Raw genomic sequence first — 19,580 nt, 5'->3', positions numbered from 1 at the left:
CCTACTTTCTTCTATTAAGGCAGATATTAGAGAACTGTGAAATGTGTAAAACAATGCCACTCTTCTACATTTTTATTTTTGTTCTGGCAAAGAATTATATTTCAAAATTATGTAACTTATGACATGTAATGATTATGACAATATTTTTATCAGTTTTAATTCTTATCTGATAAATATAAATACATAAATAAGAACTGGTTGGAGTTTTAAATAATTTTTAACATATAAAGGTGTCCAGTGGCCCCCAAAAAACAGAACTGCTGCTTCAGAGAAACCTTCAAAGGCACACACAGGATAAGTAGCAAAAACAAACAACTCAAAACCTCAAATATATATTTGATGAAGGTACTGAACTAAATTAATGAAAAAAACAGAATTAAAATGTAAGATTATTTGGCTGCAAAAATGTTTTGAAACCCATACATAGGGGTTCTTTGGAAAGCTCATAGTATGCACATTAGGAAAAATCTATGCTGAGTTCAAAAATTTTTGTACTAAAATAGTCACTTTTAAATTCAATTTTCCATGAGATTTTTGAAGTAATCATATATAATTTATCAAATAAATTCCACCTGAAAGAGGAAGTTAAGATTATAGTCAATATTTCATTTATATAATACCATAATCTATTTATCATTGCCATATTTTTCTAACTTTTTACTGTGAAAACATGTTGTGATATACTTTTACCTTAAGATAAATTTCTGTTAGTCTTATTTCACATAAGTATATTAATTATGAAATTTTGTTTGATCTCTTAGCTTTCCTTCCAACTACATGTAATGAGAAAAGAGAACAAGAAGCCAAAGTATAGAAAATGCATTCAAAGAAACAATGGATAGGACCAGCATTGTGGGGCAGCAGGCTAAACCATCGACTATGATGCTGGCATATCATATGGGCACCAGTTTAAGACCTGGCTGCTTCACTTCTGATCCAGCTAATGAGCCTGGAAAAGCAGTGGAAATGGCTTGAGTATTCAGTCTCCCTGCACCCATATAGGAGATTTGGATGGAGTTCCAGGCTCCTGGCTTCAGCCTGGCATAGCTGCAGCCATTGCAGCCATTTGGAACATTAACCAGTGGATGGAAAATTTCTCTCTCTCTCTCTGTAACTCTTTCAAATAAGTAAATGAATCCTAAAATAAAAAAAGAGAAACAATGTTTGAAATGTCTCAAATTTAAAGAAAAACAAAAATCTATATATTCAGGAAGCTCAATGAACTCCTAGTAAGATAAAAACAAAAATATCCACAAATAAACACATCAAAGTAAAAATGGTAAAAGTCAAAGATAAGGAGAAGAATCTTAAAAGCAGCAAGAAAAAAAAATGACTCATTGTTTACAAGGAACCCCCCAATTAGATTAGTAGTTAAATTTTTCAAAGAAACAATGAAAGGTCAGAAGCAGTGAGATAACATTTAAAATACCCAAAGAGGGAGGAAAAAAAATCTAACAACAGAAAAATTCTATATCAAGCAAAATTATCTTTCAAAACTGAAGGCAAAAAAGGAGGAACAACCAAATCGTACAAAAAACAAGTAAAACATCAGGCGCAAATCCAGCTAAATAAATGGCATCAATTGTGAATGGGATAAATAACCCAATCAAAAGATAGTAACTGTCAGACTAAATTAAAAAAAGAAAACGACATGATCCAACTATATACTGTCTACAGAAGACATACCTTTCAATTTGAAAGTAAATGGACAGAAACAGATATACCAAACAACAAACCATAAGAAAGCTGGAGTAGCTATATGGGCATTAGATAAAATAATTTTAAAACAAAAAAGTTGTCAAAGATAAGATCATTTTATAATGCTAAAAAAAAAAAAAAAAAACACATGAAAAAAACCAATCCATCAGGAAGATACAGCTTTGTATGCACCTAGTAACATGACAAAATACATAAAGCAAAAACTGACAGAAATTAAAGGAAAAATAGACAATAACAGCTGGAGACTTCAACACATCATTTTCAATAATGATAGACTAACTAGACAAGAGTAAGGAAACAGAAGAATTGAACACTATAAACCAACCAGACCTAACAGACATCTACGGAACACCACATCGAACAATAAACTAGAATACACACTCGATTGGACTTGGAATATTATTCTTGCTAGATTATATTCTAGGACATAAAACTGACCTCAATACGTTGAAAGGAAAGAAATAACACAAAATATATTCTCCAACCACAATGAAATGAGAAATCAGTAGCAAGTGAAATTTGGAAAACTCACAAATGTGTGTAAAATAACATACTCCTTTTTTTAAAAAAAATTTATTTGAAAGGCAGAGTAAGAGAGAAACAGAGAGAGAGAGAGACATCTTCCATCCCCAAATGGCTGCAACAGCCAGGGGCTGGGCCAGGTTGAAGCCAGGAGCCAGGAGCTCCTTCCAGGATCTTCCATGTTGGTGCAGGGGCCCAGGCACTTGGGCCCTCTTTCGTTGCTTTCCCATGCACATCAGCAGGGAGCAGGATGGGAAGTGGAGCAGATGGAACTCCAACCAGTGCCCATATGGGATGCCAGCATTGCAGGTGGAGGCTTAACCCACTATACCACAATGCTGGCCCCAACACACACCTAAAAAGTCAAAGGTTCAAAGAAATGGAAGGAAAATCTGCAAATATTTTTAGATTAATGATGACAAACATTTAATAAGCAAAACTTGTAAGAAGCAGCTAAAGCAATACTCACAAGATTTATAATTCTAAATGCCTACAATAAGGAAAAAAAAAATCTCAAATCAGTAACTTAACCTTCGACCTTAACACATTGGAAAAAGAAGAGTAAATTAAACCTAATGCAAGTAGAAAGAAGACAATGATAAAGATTAGAGTAAAATTAATGCTAACAAAGAATAGAAAAATAGTAGAGAAAAATCAATGAAGCCAAAGCTGAGTTTTTGGAAAGAGGAAGAACAACTCAAGAAGGAAACACAAGCATTATAAAGCAATACTATAAACAACTGTACATCAGCAACCTAGTTAACTTTGATAAAATGGATCAATTCTGGGGCAGGCAGGTTGGCCTAGTTTTTGAGATGATGGTTGAGTTGCCTAAATCTTGTATCAGACTGCTTAGATTTGAATTCCAGCTCTGCTTTTGATTCCAGCTTCCTGCTAATGTGCACCCTAGGAGGCTGCAGGTGATAGCTTAAGTAGCTGGGTCCCTATACCTAGGTTGGAGACCTGGAATGAGTTCTCAGATCCTACTTGTCTTCAGTCTGCTCCAGTCCTAGCTGTTGTGGACATCTGGGGAGTAAACCAGTGGATGCAAGTTTGCTATCTCTCTTCCCCTGCCTCTCAAGTAAAATAAGTAAATATATCTAAAAATTCATAAAAGTGAACAAGTTCTTCAAGAAATAGAAAAACATGAACACTTCTCAACTCACTGAGGTCAGTATTATTCCAATAATAAAATCAGACAAAGACATCACAAAACCAAAAACCATAGACCAATATCTCTTAAGAATATGGATTATGGTTAGTGGTGAATTAAGCCTGTGCATAGAATGTATTAAAATTATGTCTTTGCAAAAACTTACTAAAGGGAGAGAGGGGAGGGAGAGAGAAACTATTTAAGAGGGAGGGGAGGAGGAAGGGAAGTGTGGTTGTCTTCCTGAAACTGTATATATGGAATGCATAAATCTTTTTCTATATTAATAAAAAAAGAAAGAAGAAAATAAAAAGAGAAATTGTGGATGAAATAAGACTATTATACATGCAAAAGTTGCATTTATTTGTAGTAGGATACAAGTTAATAAAAATTGAAGAGTTGGCATGGAAAGCCAAGACACTGTGGCAAAAAATTACCTACATGAAAAATCTCTGTGAATGAGATCCTGATGGAAAGAAGAGGCCATTAAAGAAAGAGGTGAAGGGAGGAGAGAACTTTCACTTTGATTATGGCCTTGTCTAAATAAAATCAGAGTTTGTGGACTCAGGAGGCTTCCATAGCCTTGGCAGCCCATGACAAGAGCCTCGGGTGGTCATGACGTCATAAATAAGAACGTAAATTGTTAAATCAATTGTTAAATCAACAACAGGAGTCACTGTGCACTTGCTCCCCATGTAGGACCTCTGTCTTTAATGTGTTGCACTATGAGAATTAATGGTAAAACTAGTCTTCAAACAGTACTAAAGTACTTTGTGTTGTCTGTGTGGGTGCAAACTGTTGAAATCTTTACTCAGTATAGAGTTGATCTTCTGTATATAAAGATAATTAAAAATGAATCTTAATGAAGAATGGGAGAAGGAGTAGGAGGTGGGATGGTTTGGGGGTGGGAGGGTAGATATGGGGGGAAGAAATGCTGTAATCCAAAAGTGTACTTATGAAATTTATATTTATTAAACAAAAGCTTTCTATAAAAAAACAAAACTGAAGAGTCAAACAAAATCTTCAAAACATAAATAATAAAAAATTACAGTAATATATAAAAATTTATACACCATGACCAAGCAGTACTTATATCAGGAAAAAAAGTTGTTTTAGCATCTAAAACATCAATTAATGTAACACATCAGAATATACCATGTTAGTTGAAAAAAAATCTCTCCAATAAAAAAAAGCATTTGAAAAAACTCATCACCTTTCATGATTAAAATCACTTTAAGAAACTACAAATGGAAGAGAACTTCCTCAACCCAATCAAGGACATTTATAAAAAACTCACAGCTGACATCCTACTTAGTAGTAAAAGATTGCACATCTTTCTCCTAAAATCAGGAAAACAAGACAAGGATTTTCAGTTTCACCAAATCTATTCAACAGTGGAATAGAGGTCCTAGTAGTCATAACCATCAGAAAAGATATTCATATTGGAATAAGAAGTAAAATTATTTTTATTTGCTGATGACATGACTTTGTATATCAAAAATCCTAATGAAATCACTAAAAAGCTATTGAATCTAATAAAGAGTCCAGCAAGTTTTCAAACTACAATATACAAAAATCAACTGCATTTCTATACACCTGAAATAATCAAACTGAAAATAATCAAAACTGAAAAGATCAATTCCATTTGTAATAGCACCAAAAATTTTAAAAAATAGGAATAAATTTAGCAAAAAGTACAAAATTATAGTCTGAAAACTATAAAACATTATTGAAAAAAATTAAAATGATGAAAACATTCTTGTTCACAGATGGGAAGACTTAATGTCAATATTCATGGGGTAGGCATTTGGCTTATTTGTTAAACCACTACGTGGGATGTCCACATCCCATACCTTAGTGTCTAGGTTCCAATTCTGGCTCTGCTTTTGATTCAAGTTTCTTGCTTATGCATACCCTTCAAGGCAACAAGTGCTGGCTCAAATAGTTGGACTGAGTTCTGGACTCCTTGTTTCAGCCTGGACCAGCCCTAACTGTTGCAAGCCACTTGGGGAGTGGACCAGTAGATGGGAAATCTCTTCTGTCTGTGTGTGTCTTTTTTCTGCTTTTCAAATACATAAAAATGATGATACTTCCAAATTCATCTACAGATTTAATACAACCCCCATCTGAATCCCAGCTGACTGACAAGATGATTCTAAAATTCATGGGAACTGCAAATGACTAGGGATAGCCAAAACATCTGGAAAAAAAGAACAAAGTAGGAGAATTTATATTTCTTGTTTTCAAAACTCACTATAAAGCAATGTTAATATGTGGGGTCTTCAAAAAGTTTATGGAAAATGAGTATTTTAATTGTACAGAATCTCAAAAATCTGGCACTAAAATAAACTTATCTTTGAATTCTATTTTCCATTAACTTTTTTTAATTATTATTTTTTTTTTTTGGACAGGCAGAGTGGACAGTGAGAGAGACAGAGAGAAAGATCTTCCTTTTCCGTTGGTTCACACCCCCCCTCCCCCCAATGGATCGGCGCAGCGCCGGCAGTAGCGGCCATTTGGGGAGTGAACCAACGGAAGGAAGACCTTTCTCTCTGTCTCTCTCTCTATATATATATAACTCTACTTGTAAAATAAAAAAAAAAAAAAAAAGAAGAAGAGGGACAAATTTTGCATCTACTGATTCACTCTCCAACTGCATCAAACAGCCAGATCAAAGCCAGGAGTTTGGAACTCAAAATGTGGGTCTCCTAGAGGGTAGCAGGGTCCCAAGTACTTGAGCCATCATTTGCTGCTGCCCATGTGTGTGTGCATTAGCAGAGAGCTGGACTGGAAGCAGAGAAGCCAGTATTCATATGGGATGCAAGTGTTCCAAACAGTGACTTAACCCACTGCCTCACATATCTGCCCCTATGTAATTTTTTAAAAAGACAATGATACTTTCATTTTCTTATATACTGTGTTTTCCGTCTTTCAAAATTATAGTGGGTTTTTCTTGCAAAAGTTTTTCCATATTTATAGTGAGAGAGATCAATCTCTTTATGACTTCTAGATTTCACATCATACTTAAATAGTTGTTTCTTGCCCTACTAATGTAACTGATGCTATCGTATCATATTCTACATAGTCTTACTAAAAAATGGGAGATGAATTATTTTCCCTCCAGGGTTCTTCATCACTCTCCTCATCCTGCCTATGTCTCCACTCTTCTCAGCAGATACAGCCTCCTACTTCACATAAAATAGAAGCCTGATGGGAAATCCTCAAAGTCCTACTCACCCCTCCCAAAACACACAGATAACTGTGTCATCCTTGCTTTTTGTCAGGCTAGATTCTCTACTTTTAATTTGGTTTCTATTCATTTCTACTTTCTTGGATCTTTGTTTAGCCAATTTTTCTTGTCTCCTGTCTCTTCAACTTCTCACTCTACACTTGGTTATTCCCCTCAGCATACCAAGATTACCCTTTTTGGGGGTCTATCTGGGAGCTGGATGGGAACTGGAACAGCTGGGTCTTGAACTGGCACCCATTTAGGATGTCAGCATTGCAGGCAGTGGCTTTACCCACTTTGCCACAAACCTAGCCCTACAAATGTTGTTCCTTTTTTTTTTTTTAATCAAATTTTTGGAGAGAAGGAAATATATATAGAGAGAAATAGAGAGAGATCCTCCCTCTACTGGTTCACTCCCCAAATGGCTGCAACAGCCAGAAATGGGCTGATCCGAAGCCAAGAGTCAGGAACTTCTTCTGGGTCTCCCATGTGGCTGCAGGGGCCCTAGGACATGGGCCACCTTGTACTGTGTTTCCAGGCCACAGCAGAGAGCTGGATCAGAAATAGAGCAGCCAGGACTAGAACCACCACCCATATGGGATTCTGGCACTACAGGTGGCGGCTTTACTCACCATGCCACAGCGCTGGCCCCAACAAATGTTGTTCTTAAAAGTGTAATCCATACTCAATGTTTCCCATTCTCCAGCCCAACCACTAACTACCAAATTCAAACACTCATCTAGGTACTGTAGACTGAGAAATCACCTTTAAGATACACTGGGCATACCCAAACTCATGGCATACATGGTTCCTTATAATGTGGCTTTTGGCCGGCGCTGCTGCTCAATAGGCTAATCCTCCATCTGTGGCACTGGCACACCGGGTTCTAGTCCCGGTTGGGGCGCCGGATTCTGTCCCGGTTGCCCCTCTTCCAGGCCAGCTCTCTGCTATGGCCAGGAGTGCAGTGGAGGATGGCCCAAGTGCTTGGGCCCTGTACCCCACGGGAGACCAGGAGAAGCACCTGGCTCCTGGCTTCGGATCAGCGTGGTGCGCCGGCTGCATCACGCCAGCCACCACGGCCACTGGAGGGTGAACCAACAGCAAAAGGAAGACCTTTCTCTCTGTCTCTCTCTCTCACTGTCCACTCTGTCAAAATAAATAAATAAATAAATAAATAAAAATGTGGCTCTTATTTCTTTAGCCTAAACTCTCATCACTACCTCTTCTCTATCTCTATCTTAGTCTCCTCTTCTATACAACTAGTGTCTAGCTACAGTGAACTAGCTGTGATACCCATTACTCATCAGGGCCTTTTTACATGCTTCTTCCCTACCTGATGTCACTCATTTACAGCTGCTCTCTAAACTGGTCCTCCAAGACTCAGTAATTACAATAAAGAATTCCTGTTTTCTCCAGTCAGGATTAGGTGTTCCTTTAATTTGCATCTATGGCACTCTACATATACCACAATAACTTTTATCACACACTATTATAATTATTAACATACTTCTCCTTTTAAAAATATTTATTTATTTGAAGGGCATAGTGACAGAGAGAGAGAGAGAGTAAAGGAGAGACAGAGAGTGATTGATCTTTTTTTTTTTTTTTTTTTTGACAGGCAGAGTGGACAGTGAGAGAGAGACAGAGAGAAAGGTCTTCCTTTTTGCCGTTGGTTCACCCTCCAATGTGCGGCCAGCGCATCGCGCTGATCCGAAGCCAGGAGTCAGGTGCTTCTTCCTGGTCTCCCATGCGGGTGCAGGGCCCAAGCACTTGGGCCATCCTCCACTGCACTCCCGGGCCATAGCAGAGAGCTGGACCGGAAGAGGGGCAACCGGGACAGAATCTGGAGCCCCGACCGGGACTAGAACCTGATGTGCTGGCGCCGCAAGGCGGAGGATTAGCCTATTGAGCCACGGCGCCGGCCGAGAGTGATTGATCTTAAACGCGCTGTTTCCTTCCCCAAATGGCCACAAGCCAGGGCTGGGCCAAACCAAAGCCAGGAGCCCAACCAGTCTCTCAAGTGAGTTGAAGGGCCCAAGTTCTTGGACCATCTTCTGCTGCTTTCCCAGACACATTAGGAGGGAGCTGGATTGGAAGCACACAATCAGGACTTGCAATGGCACTCTGATATGGGATGCCAGTGTTGCAAGCAGCAGCTTAATCTCCCTGCCATAACACAGACTGCAACATACTTACCCTTCTTCCCTTAGCTTTTAAGTTCTTAAAGGTTAAGGTCAGTATTTTCTATTTCCATATTCCCAGTGTCTGACACTTACATATTTCCTTAATAAACCACACCATAGTCTCTTCACTGCCCACTACAAACTCTTCTAGTTTCATTAGAGATGCTCCTCTACTTATGATGGGGTTATCTTCCCATAAACATTATAGCTGGAAAATATCATAAGCTGAAAATGCATTTAATAGATGTATCGTACCGAACACCATATCTTACCTTAAATGGACTCAAAACACTAACATTGTTCTATTGTTGGGAAAAATCACCTCTCACAAAGCCTTTTTCATAATAAAGTGCTGAATATCTCATGTAATTTATTGAATATCTATATCCAAAAAACACTAGCAATACAGACTCAAACTGGCAGTCTAAGTGGGATACAGACATCCTTGCCCCCCCCCCTTTTTTTTTTGACAGGCAGAGTGGACAGTGAGAGAGACAGAGAAAGGTCTTCCTTTGCCATTGGTTCACCCTCCAATGGCTGCCGCGGCCGGCACGCTGCGGCCGGTGCACCGTGCTGATCCGAAGGCAGGAGCCAGGTGCTTCTCCTGGTCTCCCATGCGGTTGCAGGGCCCAAGCACTTGGGCCATCCTCCACTGCACTCCCGGACCACAGCAGAGAGCTGGCCTGGAAGAGGGGCAACCGGGACAGAATCCGGCACCCCGACTGGGACTAGGACCCGGTGTGCCGGCGCCACAGGCGGAGGATTAGCCTATTGAGCCGCAGCACTGGCCAGGATACAGACATCCTAAGCAGTGGCTTAACTCTCTGTAACACAACAACCACTCCTACTCTGACCTTTAATTTTTTTTTAAAGATTTATTAATTTATTAATATGAAAGAACTTCCACCCATAGGTTCACTCCCAAAAGGGCTGCAATGGCCAGGGCTGGTCTAGGTCCAAGCCAGGAGCCAAGAACTCCATCTGGGTTTCCCATGTGAGTGGAGGGGTGAAAGCACTTGGGCCATCTTCCTCTGCCTTCCCAGACGTTATTAGAAAGGAGCTGTATCAGAAGTGGAGCAGCCAGGCAGCAAACTAGTGCCCATATGGGTTGCCAACAACACAGTGGTGGCTTAACCTGCTGCATCACAAGGTTAGTCCCCTACTCTTACCTTTAAATTTTGGGAGTGTCTCAGGGTTTAGTTCTTGAATGTTTTTTTTTTTTTATTTATTTATACTATCTAGAGACATTATAACAAGATTTGAAGTCTCTATGCGGACAACTCCCAAATTTATATCTACTTATACAGATGTATTCCCTTTATGAAATTTCACTGAGCTAAATAAACACTTATGATTCATGTACTCTCTCATCTGAAAATATACTCAATAAAAGGTAAAAGAAATAAAAAATGGCTGCAATAAACTCTTCAACAGGCACCTTACAACATATGCTAAAGCAAACTTATGCTATAGTCTTTTCTTTCTGAGAATATGGAAACCTATTCCTATAGCTCAGGCCAAAACATTACATTCATTTCTTTTAACTTGATATTGAATAGATCTACAAATCCTACTGGCTCCACCTTCAAAACACATCCCAAATATGCACCTTTTTTTTTTTAAGCATCTTTCACTTTCACATATCATCTCAACATGCTTCTATCCTTGCTGCATAACAGCCAGAAGGATCTTTTAAAAATATACATCACAGGGCCAGCACCGTGGCTCACTTGGTTAATCTTCCACTTGCGGTGCTGGCATCCCATATGGGCGCCGGGTTCCACTCCAGCTCTCTGCTGTGGCCCGGGAGGGCAGTGGAGGATGGCCCAGGTGTTTGGACCCTGCACCCGCATGGGAGACCAGGAAGAAGCACCTGGCTCCTGGCTTCAGATCTGTGCAGCACCGGCCGTAGCGGCCATTTGGGGAGTGAACCAATGGAAGGAAGACCTTTCTCTCTGTCTCTCTCTCTCTCACTGTTTAACTCTGTCAAATTTAAAAAAAAAAAAAAAAAATATATATATATATATATATATATATATCACATCATTCATTTCCTCTTGCTTTCCAATTCACTAAGTCAAATTTAGAGTCCTTACAATGGTCCACCAGATACTACATGCTCTGACTCCAGTCACCTCATTGACTTTATCATCTCACATTTCCCCACTCCCTTGTTTCACTCCAGTCACCCTGTTTTCTTTGAAGTTCCTTGAACAAATCAAATAGGATTCTACTTCAAAGTCTTTGCTCTTGCTTTTCTCTTTGCCCAAAACACTTTCCCAAATATCCATATGGCTAGGTTTCTTCTGTACTTCCTTTAGTTCTCTACTCAAAGGTCACCTATATCACCAGAGAGACTTTCCTTATGATTTTTCAGAAACAGTGACACTACCCTCTCTGTCCCTACCCCCTTGTCATGCCTTAATTCTTTTCACAATGTGACTGCTGGATATTTTGTATATTTGATTTTTTCTTTTACCCCAACCTAAATCGAAGCTTCCTGACAACAAGGACTTCATTTGTTTTGTTAACTCGAATGTCCTGTTTTTACAATGCTTGCACCAGTGCAGGTACTCGATGGTATTACTGAATGAATGTAGAATAAATTTAACACTGCCTCCATTTGATCTTTTTAACATTCTATTTTCTTTTTTCCTTAACTAATCTTTTCCTACTTCCCTTATTTCTCAGCCTCAGAGATGATGACTTCCTTCTGGCAGCTTTAAAAAGTCTAGTTCTCTGCAGAGTAATTTACAATGAGTTTATAAATGCCTTGTTGATGAAAAGAAGGTATTTTTCTATTTCTCAAAAAGGAATTGAGGGGGCTGGCATTGTGGTACAGCAGGGGGTTGCTCTGCTTCTGATCCAACTCCCTGATAATGCTTCTGGGAGGGCACAGTAAAATGGCCTAAATACTTGGGTCTCTGCAACACACATGGGAGTCCAAGATAAGAGTTTTAGAATCCTGGCTTTGGCCTGGACCAGCACTGGACATTTCAGCCACTTGGCAGAGTAAATTAGCAGGGGAAGATATCTCCTCTTTGTCACTCTGACTTTCAAATAAATAAACAAACTGTAATACAAAAAAGGGGGAGTTGGATTGAGGGGCAGGCCTTTGGCCTAGTGGTTAAGCTGCTGGTTAGGACTCTCCCATCCCTTATTAGAGTACCCACCCAGGTTCTTCACTCCAGCTTCCTGCTAACACAGAGCCCAGGAAGCAGAAGTGATGGCTCAAGTAATGTAGTGTCTGTCTCCCTTCCCAAATCTCTCAAATGAATAAATTTTTAAAAAATTTAAAAAGGATTGGCATATCCAGGCATGAAAATTATATAAAAGACTGCATTTTTACCTAAAACAATGTTAAATGAGACTTCTGAAAAGATGGAGCAATGTGGAATTATTACAAATAAAAACTGACATAATAGTCAACATTTATTGAGTGCTTTCTATATATGGGCACTATGGTAAGCATTTCACATTCAATACATAATCGAATGAATTTTGCACCTTATATGAGATGGACACTATGGTAATACAAAGAAGAGATGTGAAGGAACTCCATCAAAGTTACATAATCTCTAACTGGAAGCTACTCAGTGCAGTACCACCTTAGAGGAAGCACTGTTCTCAGTTCTTTTCACAGGGCTCCTCTTGAGACACACCTTTCAGAAATCCACATCTAGTATCCACCCTTTCCAGATACACAGACGTATACAACCCAGAATTTGAAATGTCTTAATGGAAAAGCCAGCAACCGTCCTCTTTGATTTCCTTACACCAGAGGCTGGGAGTTTTGAGCTGTGCTGTGTTCACCGACACAACAGTTCTTGCAAAGATGTAAACTCCTTTAGGCTCTAAGTTTGGTGTCTGCTTCAGTGACAATCTCCGGTGCCGATCAGTCGTTTGTATTTGGAAACTCCAAGCCATAATTAGCCAATGGGGTGTGGAGAACAAAATCCCCGCGGTTTTGTTTAACACCTCCCTAGGAAGGAGCCTGGAGATTGTCAACAAGTCCTGCTCTTCCCCACAGGGCTGGGAAGTCGCCGCTTGGGGTTCTCAGGCCGGGCCCACAATCGCCCCTCCTGCTCACTGGCACTCAGCTCCCGGAGCCCGCACCTCACTTCTCCCCGACCTGACCCCTCCACACACACGCAACTCCCCGCCCCCACCCCAGCCCGGGTTCTGATCCTCATCCCGCACCCCGCACTCACCTCCAGCCTGGCCCCAGTCCCCACCGGATCCCCGCACTCACCTGTCCTCAGACCCTTCCCCGGGGGCATCCGCCGAAGGCCCCGCGGCGCCATCCGCGCTAAGCCCAGAGGAGCGACGGCTTCGCCTACGCGGTCGGGGCTGCTTCTGAGTCGCCAGCTCGGGGTCCATAGTGTGGAGGAGGGGGGTGGGGCGGTGGCCGGCTGCCTGGGAGACCGGCAAGGATGGGCACGGCGCCCACCAGCTTCCGCGAAGCAGAAAGCGCCTGCCAGCAGAGCGCCTCCGCCACCGTCATCCGGGGATTTGAAAATGGCGGCTGGGCAGTGATTAGCCAATCAGTGAACATGCTGTGGTTGCTAGGAGACGAAGAGTCCCGCCCCCCCACCTATCTGGCCATTTCAGAGCTGGCGGAGGGGGAGCCAAGAGCATACAATAGGAATTACAGAGGCTTGAATTTCATTCTGCCTGAATTCCCCAAGGCCCATTGCCTCAGTAGCCTATCTCGTGTTTATTAGGTCTTTCTTCATAGGGCATGCAAATGAATTAGGAGCAAATAATGACCCGTACCCGGGTTGTAGCCAGCGGATTAAGCTGTGGCCTGTAAGGGACATGCTATATGGGTACCCGTTCATATCTGGCTGCTTCACTCCCAATCCAACTCCGTGCTAATGCTCCTGGGAAAGCAGAGAAGGATGGCCCAAGTTCTTTGGGCCCCTGAGCCCAGGTGGGAGACCCGGAAGAACCTCCTGGCTCCTGGCTTATGGCTGGCCCAACCCTGGCCAGTTGTGGCCATTGGAGAGTAAACCAGTAAATGGAAGATCTCTGTCTCTCCCTCTCTCCGTAACTCTTTCAAATAAATAAAATGAATCTTAAAAAAAGTTATGACCTAAAGTGGTTATTGCCTATGTAGACACTCCATAAAAGATATATTTTCAACTACCAAAGATCATGGAAAAATGTTCTCAGGACTGTCTCTTGGATACCAATCAGCCCTAATTTTGAGCACCTTTAAGGCCAGTGGTTCCTTCTCAAAATACAACGGAAATGACTTCATGTTATGTTTATAAGAAGACAGCAAAGGCATAAGAAAAAGGACCTGGGGCCAGCCTATGGCATTGGAGTGCCAGTTAGAGGCTTCTGATACAGTTTCTCACTAATGCACCTGGGAAAGCAGCAGGTAGGTGGGTCCCTGCCGCCTATGTGGGAGACCTCAGTAGAATTCTTGGCTCATGGCTTCTGCTGGGCCCCGACCTGGCTACTGGGTCCTTTTGGGGAGTGAACCAGGAGATGGAAGATCTGTCTGTCTCTCTGCCTTTCAAATAAATATATACATCTTAAAGCAAACAAACCAAAAAGGATCTGCATCAGTAAAAGAAAATAATCGCTAAACAAATGAACACATTCTTCGATTGTAAATACTGCATTATGTGTGTCAGTGGCTTGAAAAATAGCCTCTCATTTGTCAATATTAATCACACTCCTGGGAATTTGTCCCAAGAAATAAAACCATTTATTCATGAAGATATTAATGACATTGTTTATAATAAAAAATTAGGGAAATAAATAATGATAGCCCATGCCCTGGAAAGAATATTTTCAGCCAATAAAAATGAGCAGTGAACTGTGTAATAGAACAATATATTGAAATTTTAAGTGGAAACAGACTTAGAGGCAAATTCAGAGTTATGAATTGTAAGTGATTGAACAAGAAAAAGAATGAGTCAAATGTATTAAGATGTCTCTAGGTTATCACTGGGTTTCTAAAACATTTTCATTTTTGCTTTCTTGTAAATAGTTTCATAAATGTAGTCAAAGGCTGAATTTGCATTATCATTACACTACAAGGAAAAAAAGTCTTAGTTTTAAAAAACTTTAGTTAACAAAACCTCTGTTCCTTCTCACTCTATTACTCTCCCAAAAATTAAAGGAGGAAATATTGCTTCATAGCACTTAAGGTGTAAGAATATAGAAATGTCTGGGAAGTCGGTCTCTACTCAAACAGTGCTTCATAGGATGCAGGTGTTTAGATCGAAGCACATGGAGTCACCAGCATTTGATTTTCTTACCCACAGAAACAGCAATTTCATAGTTCCCACCTAGCTATTCTTGGTGAGATCCTCAGAAATCATAATCTTCCTCAACTCTGCAGGTCCTAAAACTGGTTTTAATGATATAATCAGAGGTGACCTGCAGTAAGAATCGTCCCAAAAGTGATGGATACTCCAGGATGTTGAAATGGGGATTTCAGTGAGGACGTACTTCCAGTGACTGAAATAGTGTTTATTTAGGCAGGATGACCGGTTCCAATTTTCATTCTCTTGGGAACTTATGATTTTGTCAGTTACTCAAAGTTTTCATTAAATTCCTACTGCTCTACACTAGGCCTCGAGCTAAGTAGTAGCACAGGAAATAAAGAATAACAAATTTGAATCGGAAAATTGCCAGGCACCAAAGAAGCAGAACAGAAGAGATTGTACTATTCTGCGGGTTTGTCATTCAGCACCTGGGAAACATTGGTGAAGTCTCATGATCCTACACTGACAAACTGCCTCTGCAGCAACATCTGGATTAATGTGTTTGAGTGAATAACTGGGGACTGTAGCCTAGCCAAGGTGACACACTGAGCTAATATTACACTAGAAGACCCCTTAATGCTAGAAATTCCAATTATCACTACTAGGGGAAGCTTTTCCCTATAGGAGTTAATATTTCCAAGAAAAAATGCTAAAAGAGAAGATACACTTCTGAAATTATAAGGGAGATATTTCTAATTTTCTTTTAATTTCTTTGTAAATCTAAGTTAATCATAGCTCTGAGGTTGAGAATTAAAAAAAAAAAATGAAAATCACTGAATCTGTCAGGTGACCAGAAATGAAATAACTCAAATTATCTAATTTTCTCTCATCTTATTTCAAACTGAAAATGTCAGGAGCCAATAAGCAAAATTTGGTGTAGCAACAAAATGAATATCACTGTAATTTTATAAAATTAAACCGGTTCACTATTTCTCCTTAATATATGAAACTACCAGGGCCCTGAAAAGTAGAAGAAAAATTGGCAGAGGCTGGAATCGAAGGATGCCCAGGTCAGAGCCACAGATCTTATTGGCGCTAAGCTGAAAAGCCCTTCACTCAGCTCAGTTTCCAAAGTGACCACTGCAGCTGAGGGGACGGCCAAGTAGGGTCAGCAACATTGCAGGCAGAACTGTAAATTTCTTGTTAGAGATGTCACCTGCCTTTACCTGGCCAGCTCTCCTCCCAGGCCAGCCAAGTAATGAAAGTCAACAGAGTGCCTTCCCCTAGGAGGTTCACACCTCCCTTAGGATGTACCCCATGTGAAGAGATAGATAGGTCTGGGCCTCTTAACTTACAAGGCCTAAAGCCCACCAGATTATTATCAAGCCCCTTCTGTCAGGTTCTATTTGCCTCTCAATCAGAAAACTTAATTGTAGCTTAGACAGCACCTTTCTTAGCTCCTCTAATAATGACTCTGTCCTTTGTTCTAGACCCTGTCTAGCGCACTTGGGCCTCATTCCTTTGTAATCATAACCTCTACTCTACCACCAATGGCTCTACTCTCAACCTGTGTGTCCTGATGGTCCTCTTCCCCACTTAATGCTGTATAATTGTTCAGTCCTGGTTAATGCCACTCTTAGGATCATTGGTTACTATCCTCACCCTGTCTTTTATGACCTTGTCTAAATATGATCAGAGTCGGCGAACTTGGAAGGCTTCCATAGCCTTGGCAACTCATGACGAGAGCCTAGGGTGGTTACTGGTGCCATAAACTAGAGTGTCAATTTGTTGGGTCAACAACAGGAGCCACTGTGCACTTGCTCCTCATGTGGGATCTCTGTCCTTAATATGCTGTACATTGTGATTTAATGCTATAACTAGTACTCCAACAGTGTGTTTCACTTTGTGTTTCTATGTGGGTGCAAACTGTTGAAATCTTTACTTAATGTATACTAAATTGATCTTCTGTATATGAAGAGAATTGAAAATGAATCTTGATGTGAATGGAAGGGGAGAGGGAGCGGGAGAGGGGAGGGTTGTGGGTGGGAGGGAAGTTATGGGTGGGGAAGCCATTGTAATCCATAAGCTGTACATTGGAAATTTATATTCATTAAATAAAAGTTGAAAAAAAAAGAAAAATTGGCAGAGAGAGACAGATAGGATTGGCTTTGTGAAAATCAAAACCAGAGGCAAGTGTAACATATAAAATGTTGAGGGTGAAACTGCTGAAGATCTTTGTGCTTTCTTCATTTTCCCAAAGTTGTGAGGAAGAAGTGGTATGAACCATGATTTATGATTCTTGAGTAACAAAAAATATATTGTTGATTACTGAATTAAACAAGCATTACCATGCTAAAATTCATTTCATTAATTCAAAGACCAGAAATGAGAGAAAAGGGAACTTAGCACAGAAAACAGATAGCAGAAAATAAGATAGTATATCTAAATCCAGCTATTGAATTAAATATTAACTGAATTATCTAGCTAAAATACAAAAATAGAAAAAAAAATCGTGTCATATTATGCTTACAAAGGACACATCCAAAATATGAGAGGGGCTGGCACTGTGGGGTAGTGGGTAAAGCTGTTCAGCCTGTGAAACTGGCATCCCATATAGGCTGTGGTTCAAGTCCCGGCTGCTCCTCTTCTGATTCGGCTCTCTGTTACGGCCTGGCAAAGCAATAGAGGACAGCCCAAGTGCTTGGGGCCCTGCACCTGCGTGGCAGACCTGGAAGAAGCTCCTGGCTCCTGGCTTCAGATCAGCCCAGCTCCAGCCATTGTGGCAATTTGGGGAGTGAACCAGCTGATGGATGACCTTTCCCCCTCTCTCTCTTTACCTCTGCTTCTCTGTAACTCTGCCTTTTAAATAAACAAATAAATCTTTAAAAAAAACCCCAAATATTAGAATATTAAAAGTTTTTAACTATCAAACAATAGAAAAAGATGGGAAAAGATATTCAAATACTATTCAATAAATTGCATTAAAATAATAATATTAATATTTAATAATAAAGACTTTAAGGCAAAAATACTTAATACAAAGAGTCATTCAAAAATGACACAGTTTCAGTTCCAAAGAAAACATAAAAATTTAAATCATCTATGCTTCTGTTAAGTCTCAAAATATATGAAGCAAGAATTTACAGAAAAAGAAATTAGAGAAATTCTTAATAACAAAATTTTTACAAAGCCTTTAAAATAATTGTTACATAAAAGTTGGACTGCCTAATAAATCAGTTTGACCAAGCTATCTAAAACATTGTATCCTACAACTGCAGAATGTAAATTCTTTTCAAACATTCTTGGAACATCTTAGCAAGTTAACCACATAACAGTATATAAAGGGAATCTCAATAAAATATAAAGAGAGAAATCATTTGAAGTGTGTTGTCTGATCTTAATTCAATTAACCAAAAATTGTTATATGTGGCAGTCTGATAATTTGCTATAAATAAAACCCTACAAATCCCCATCTTTAAGTGATGGTGGTTGAGGTGCATGAGTGGGAGGTAGATGTTAAAAACACTTCCGATGCCTTAAATTTATGAGTAAGGAAAGACACCTCATTGTTTTTCTCTATGGGTTTAAGGATTGTTTAAATCTTATTTAAGGGGAAGATATTCCTATTATACTCATGTAATAGAAAAAGTTGATTTGCTGTTGTAACACATTTTACTCACATTTTTGCCTTTTCCCCATCAATGCTTAATAAGTTCTTATACAAGAGGAGGATTTTTAAAGGGATATTTGCTTATTTCAACATAGATATAAATTGGAAGCAGATTTGAGTAAGTTATCATTAATTCATCTTCAGTTGTGTGCAAACTTTATCACAAGTTGTTCAGGTCCAACACACCTACCTTGAGACCAGAGAACTGAAAAACTGAAAAGAGACTGTACTGCTTTAAGTGAAGAAAGCTTTTCAGCGCTCAGGTGGAGTCACTTCCGGGCTGGTGATAAAGCCTAGTTAGGAATGCTCCTTAATCATTTCCACAGGGCAGAAGGGGCACACTCAGATCAGCATGGTAAGTGGCTATGGTCCTTGTACATTGTTGACAGTGTTGATTTGGTGCTGTAGTAAGTTTTGCTTATCATAGTTGGCCCCTTCACCCAAAAAGTAGTCTTAATAAGTGGTTATTTGAGAGAACTTTTTAAAGGAATATTTGTTTCTGTCAATATTCATACACACACACAAACATATATAAAATTTGGAAGCAGATTTGGATAGGCTGTAATCTGTTCGTTTGTAGTTTTGTTTCTTCTAAGTAAAGTTCCCTTGATTTGTAGTTATTTGCGACCTTTAATTGAAGCACTGAAGCAAGATCTCCTCCTTCCTTTAGTTCTTACTTTTGTTTTGCACCGGTGTGATGATTTTTCTGCAGCGGTCGATTGCTTTACTTTTGCTTATGCTGTTAGAGTTTCTGGGGACTTCAGACCCGGGTTACTGTTGCTAGGATTATATGCTACGCATATAAATGCATAGCAGGGTAAAGTACAAGGATACCTTTTTGTCTTCACTTGAGTTAAGTTCTTTGGGTTCAATAATGAACAAT

General features: G+C 39.8%; 1 protein-coding gene across 2 annotated transcripts in view; it reads right to left on the bottom strand.

The window, feature by feature from the left end:
- NET1 (neuroepithelial cell transforming 1) overlaps positions 1 to 13,291 on the bottom strand; it is a 67,114-nt gene extending 53,823 nt beyond the window's left edge. For both annotated transcript variants that reach the window (XM_062211028.1, XM_062211030.1), the window contains exon 1: positions 13,056 to 13,291. In XM_062211028.1, coding sequence (XP_062067012.1) covers positions 13,056 to 13,183 — 128 coding nt within the window. In that variant the 5' untranslated portion in view covers positions 13,184 to 13,291. The remainder of the gene's footprint in view (positions 1 to 13,055) is intronic.
- Between the last annotated feature and the right edge of the window lie 6,289 nt (positions 13,292 to 19,580).

The sequence above is a fragment of the Lepus europaeus genome, chromosome 14 (genome assembly GCF_033115175.1).
Source record: "Lepus europaeus isolate LE1 chromosome 14, mLepTim1.pri, whole genome shotgun sequence".
In the NCBI taxonomy this organism is placed as follows: domain Eukaryota; kingdom Metazoa; phylum Chordata; class Mammalia; order Lagomorpha; family Leporidae; genus Lepus; species Lepus europaeus.
Note: the sequence above shows the minus strand (reverse complement) of the source record. Positions and strands in the feature narration are given on the sequence as shown.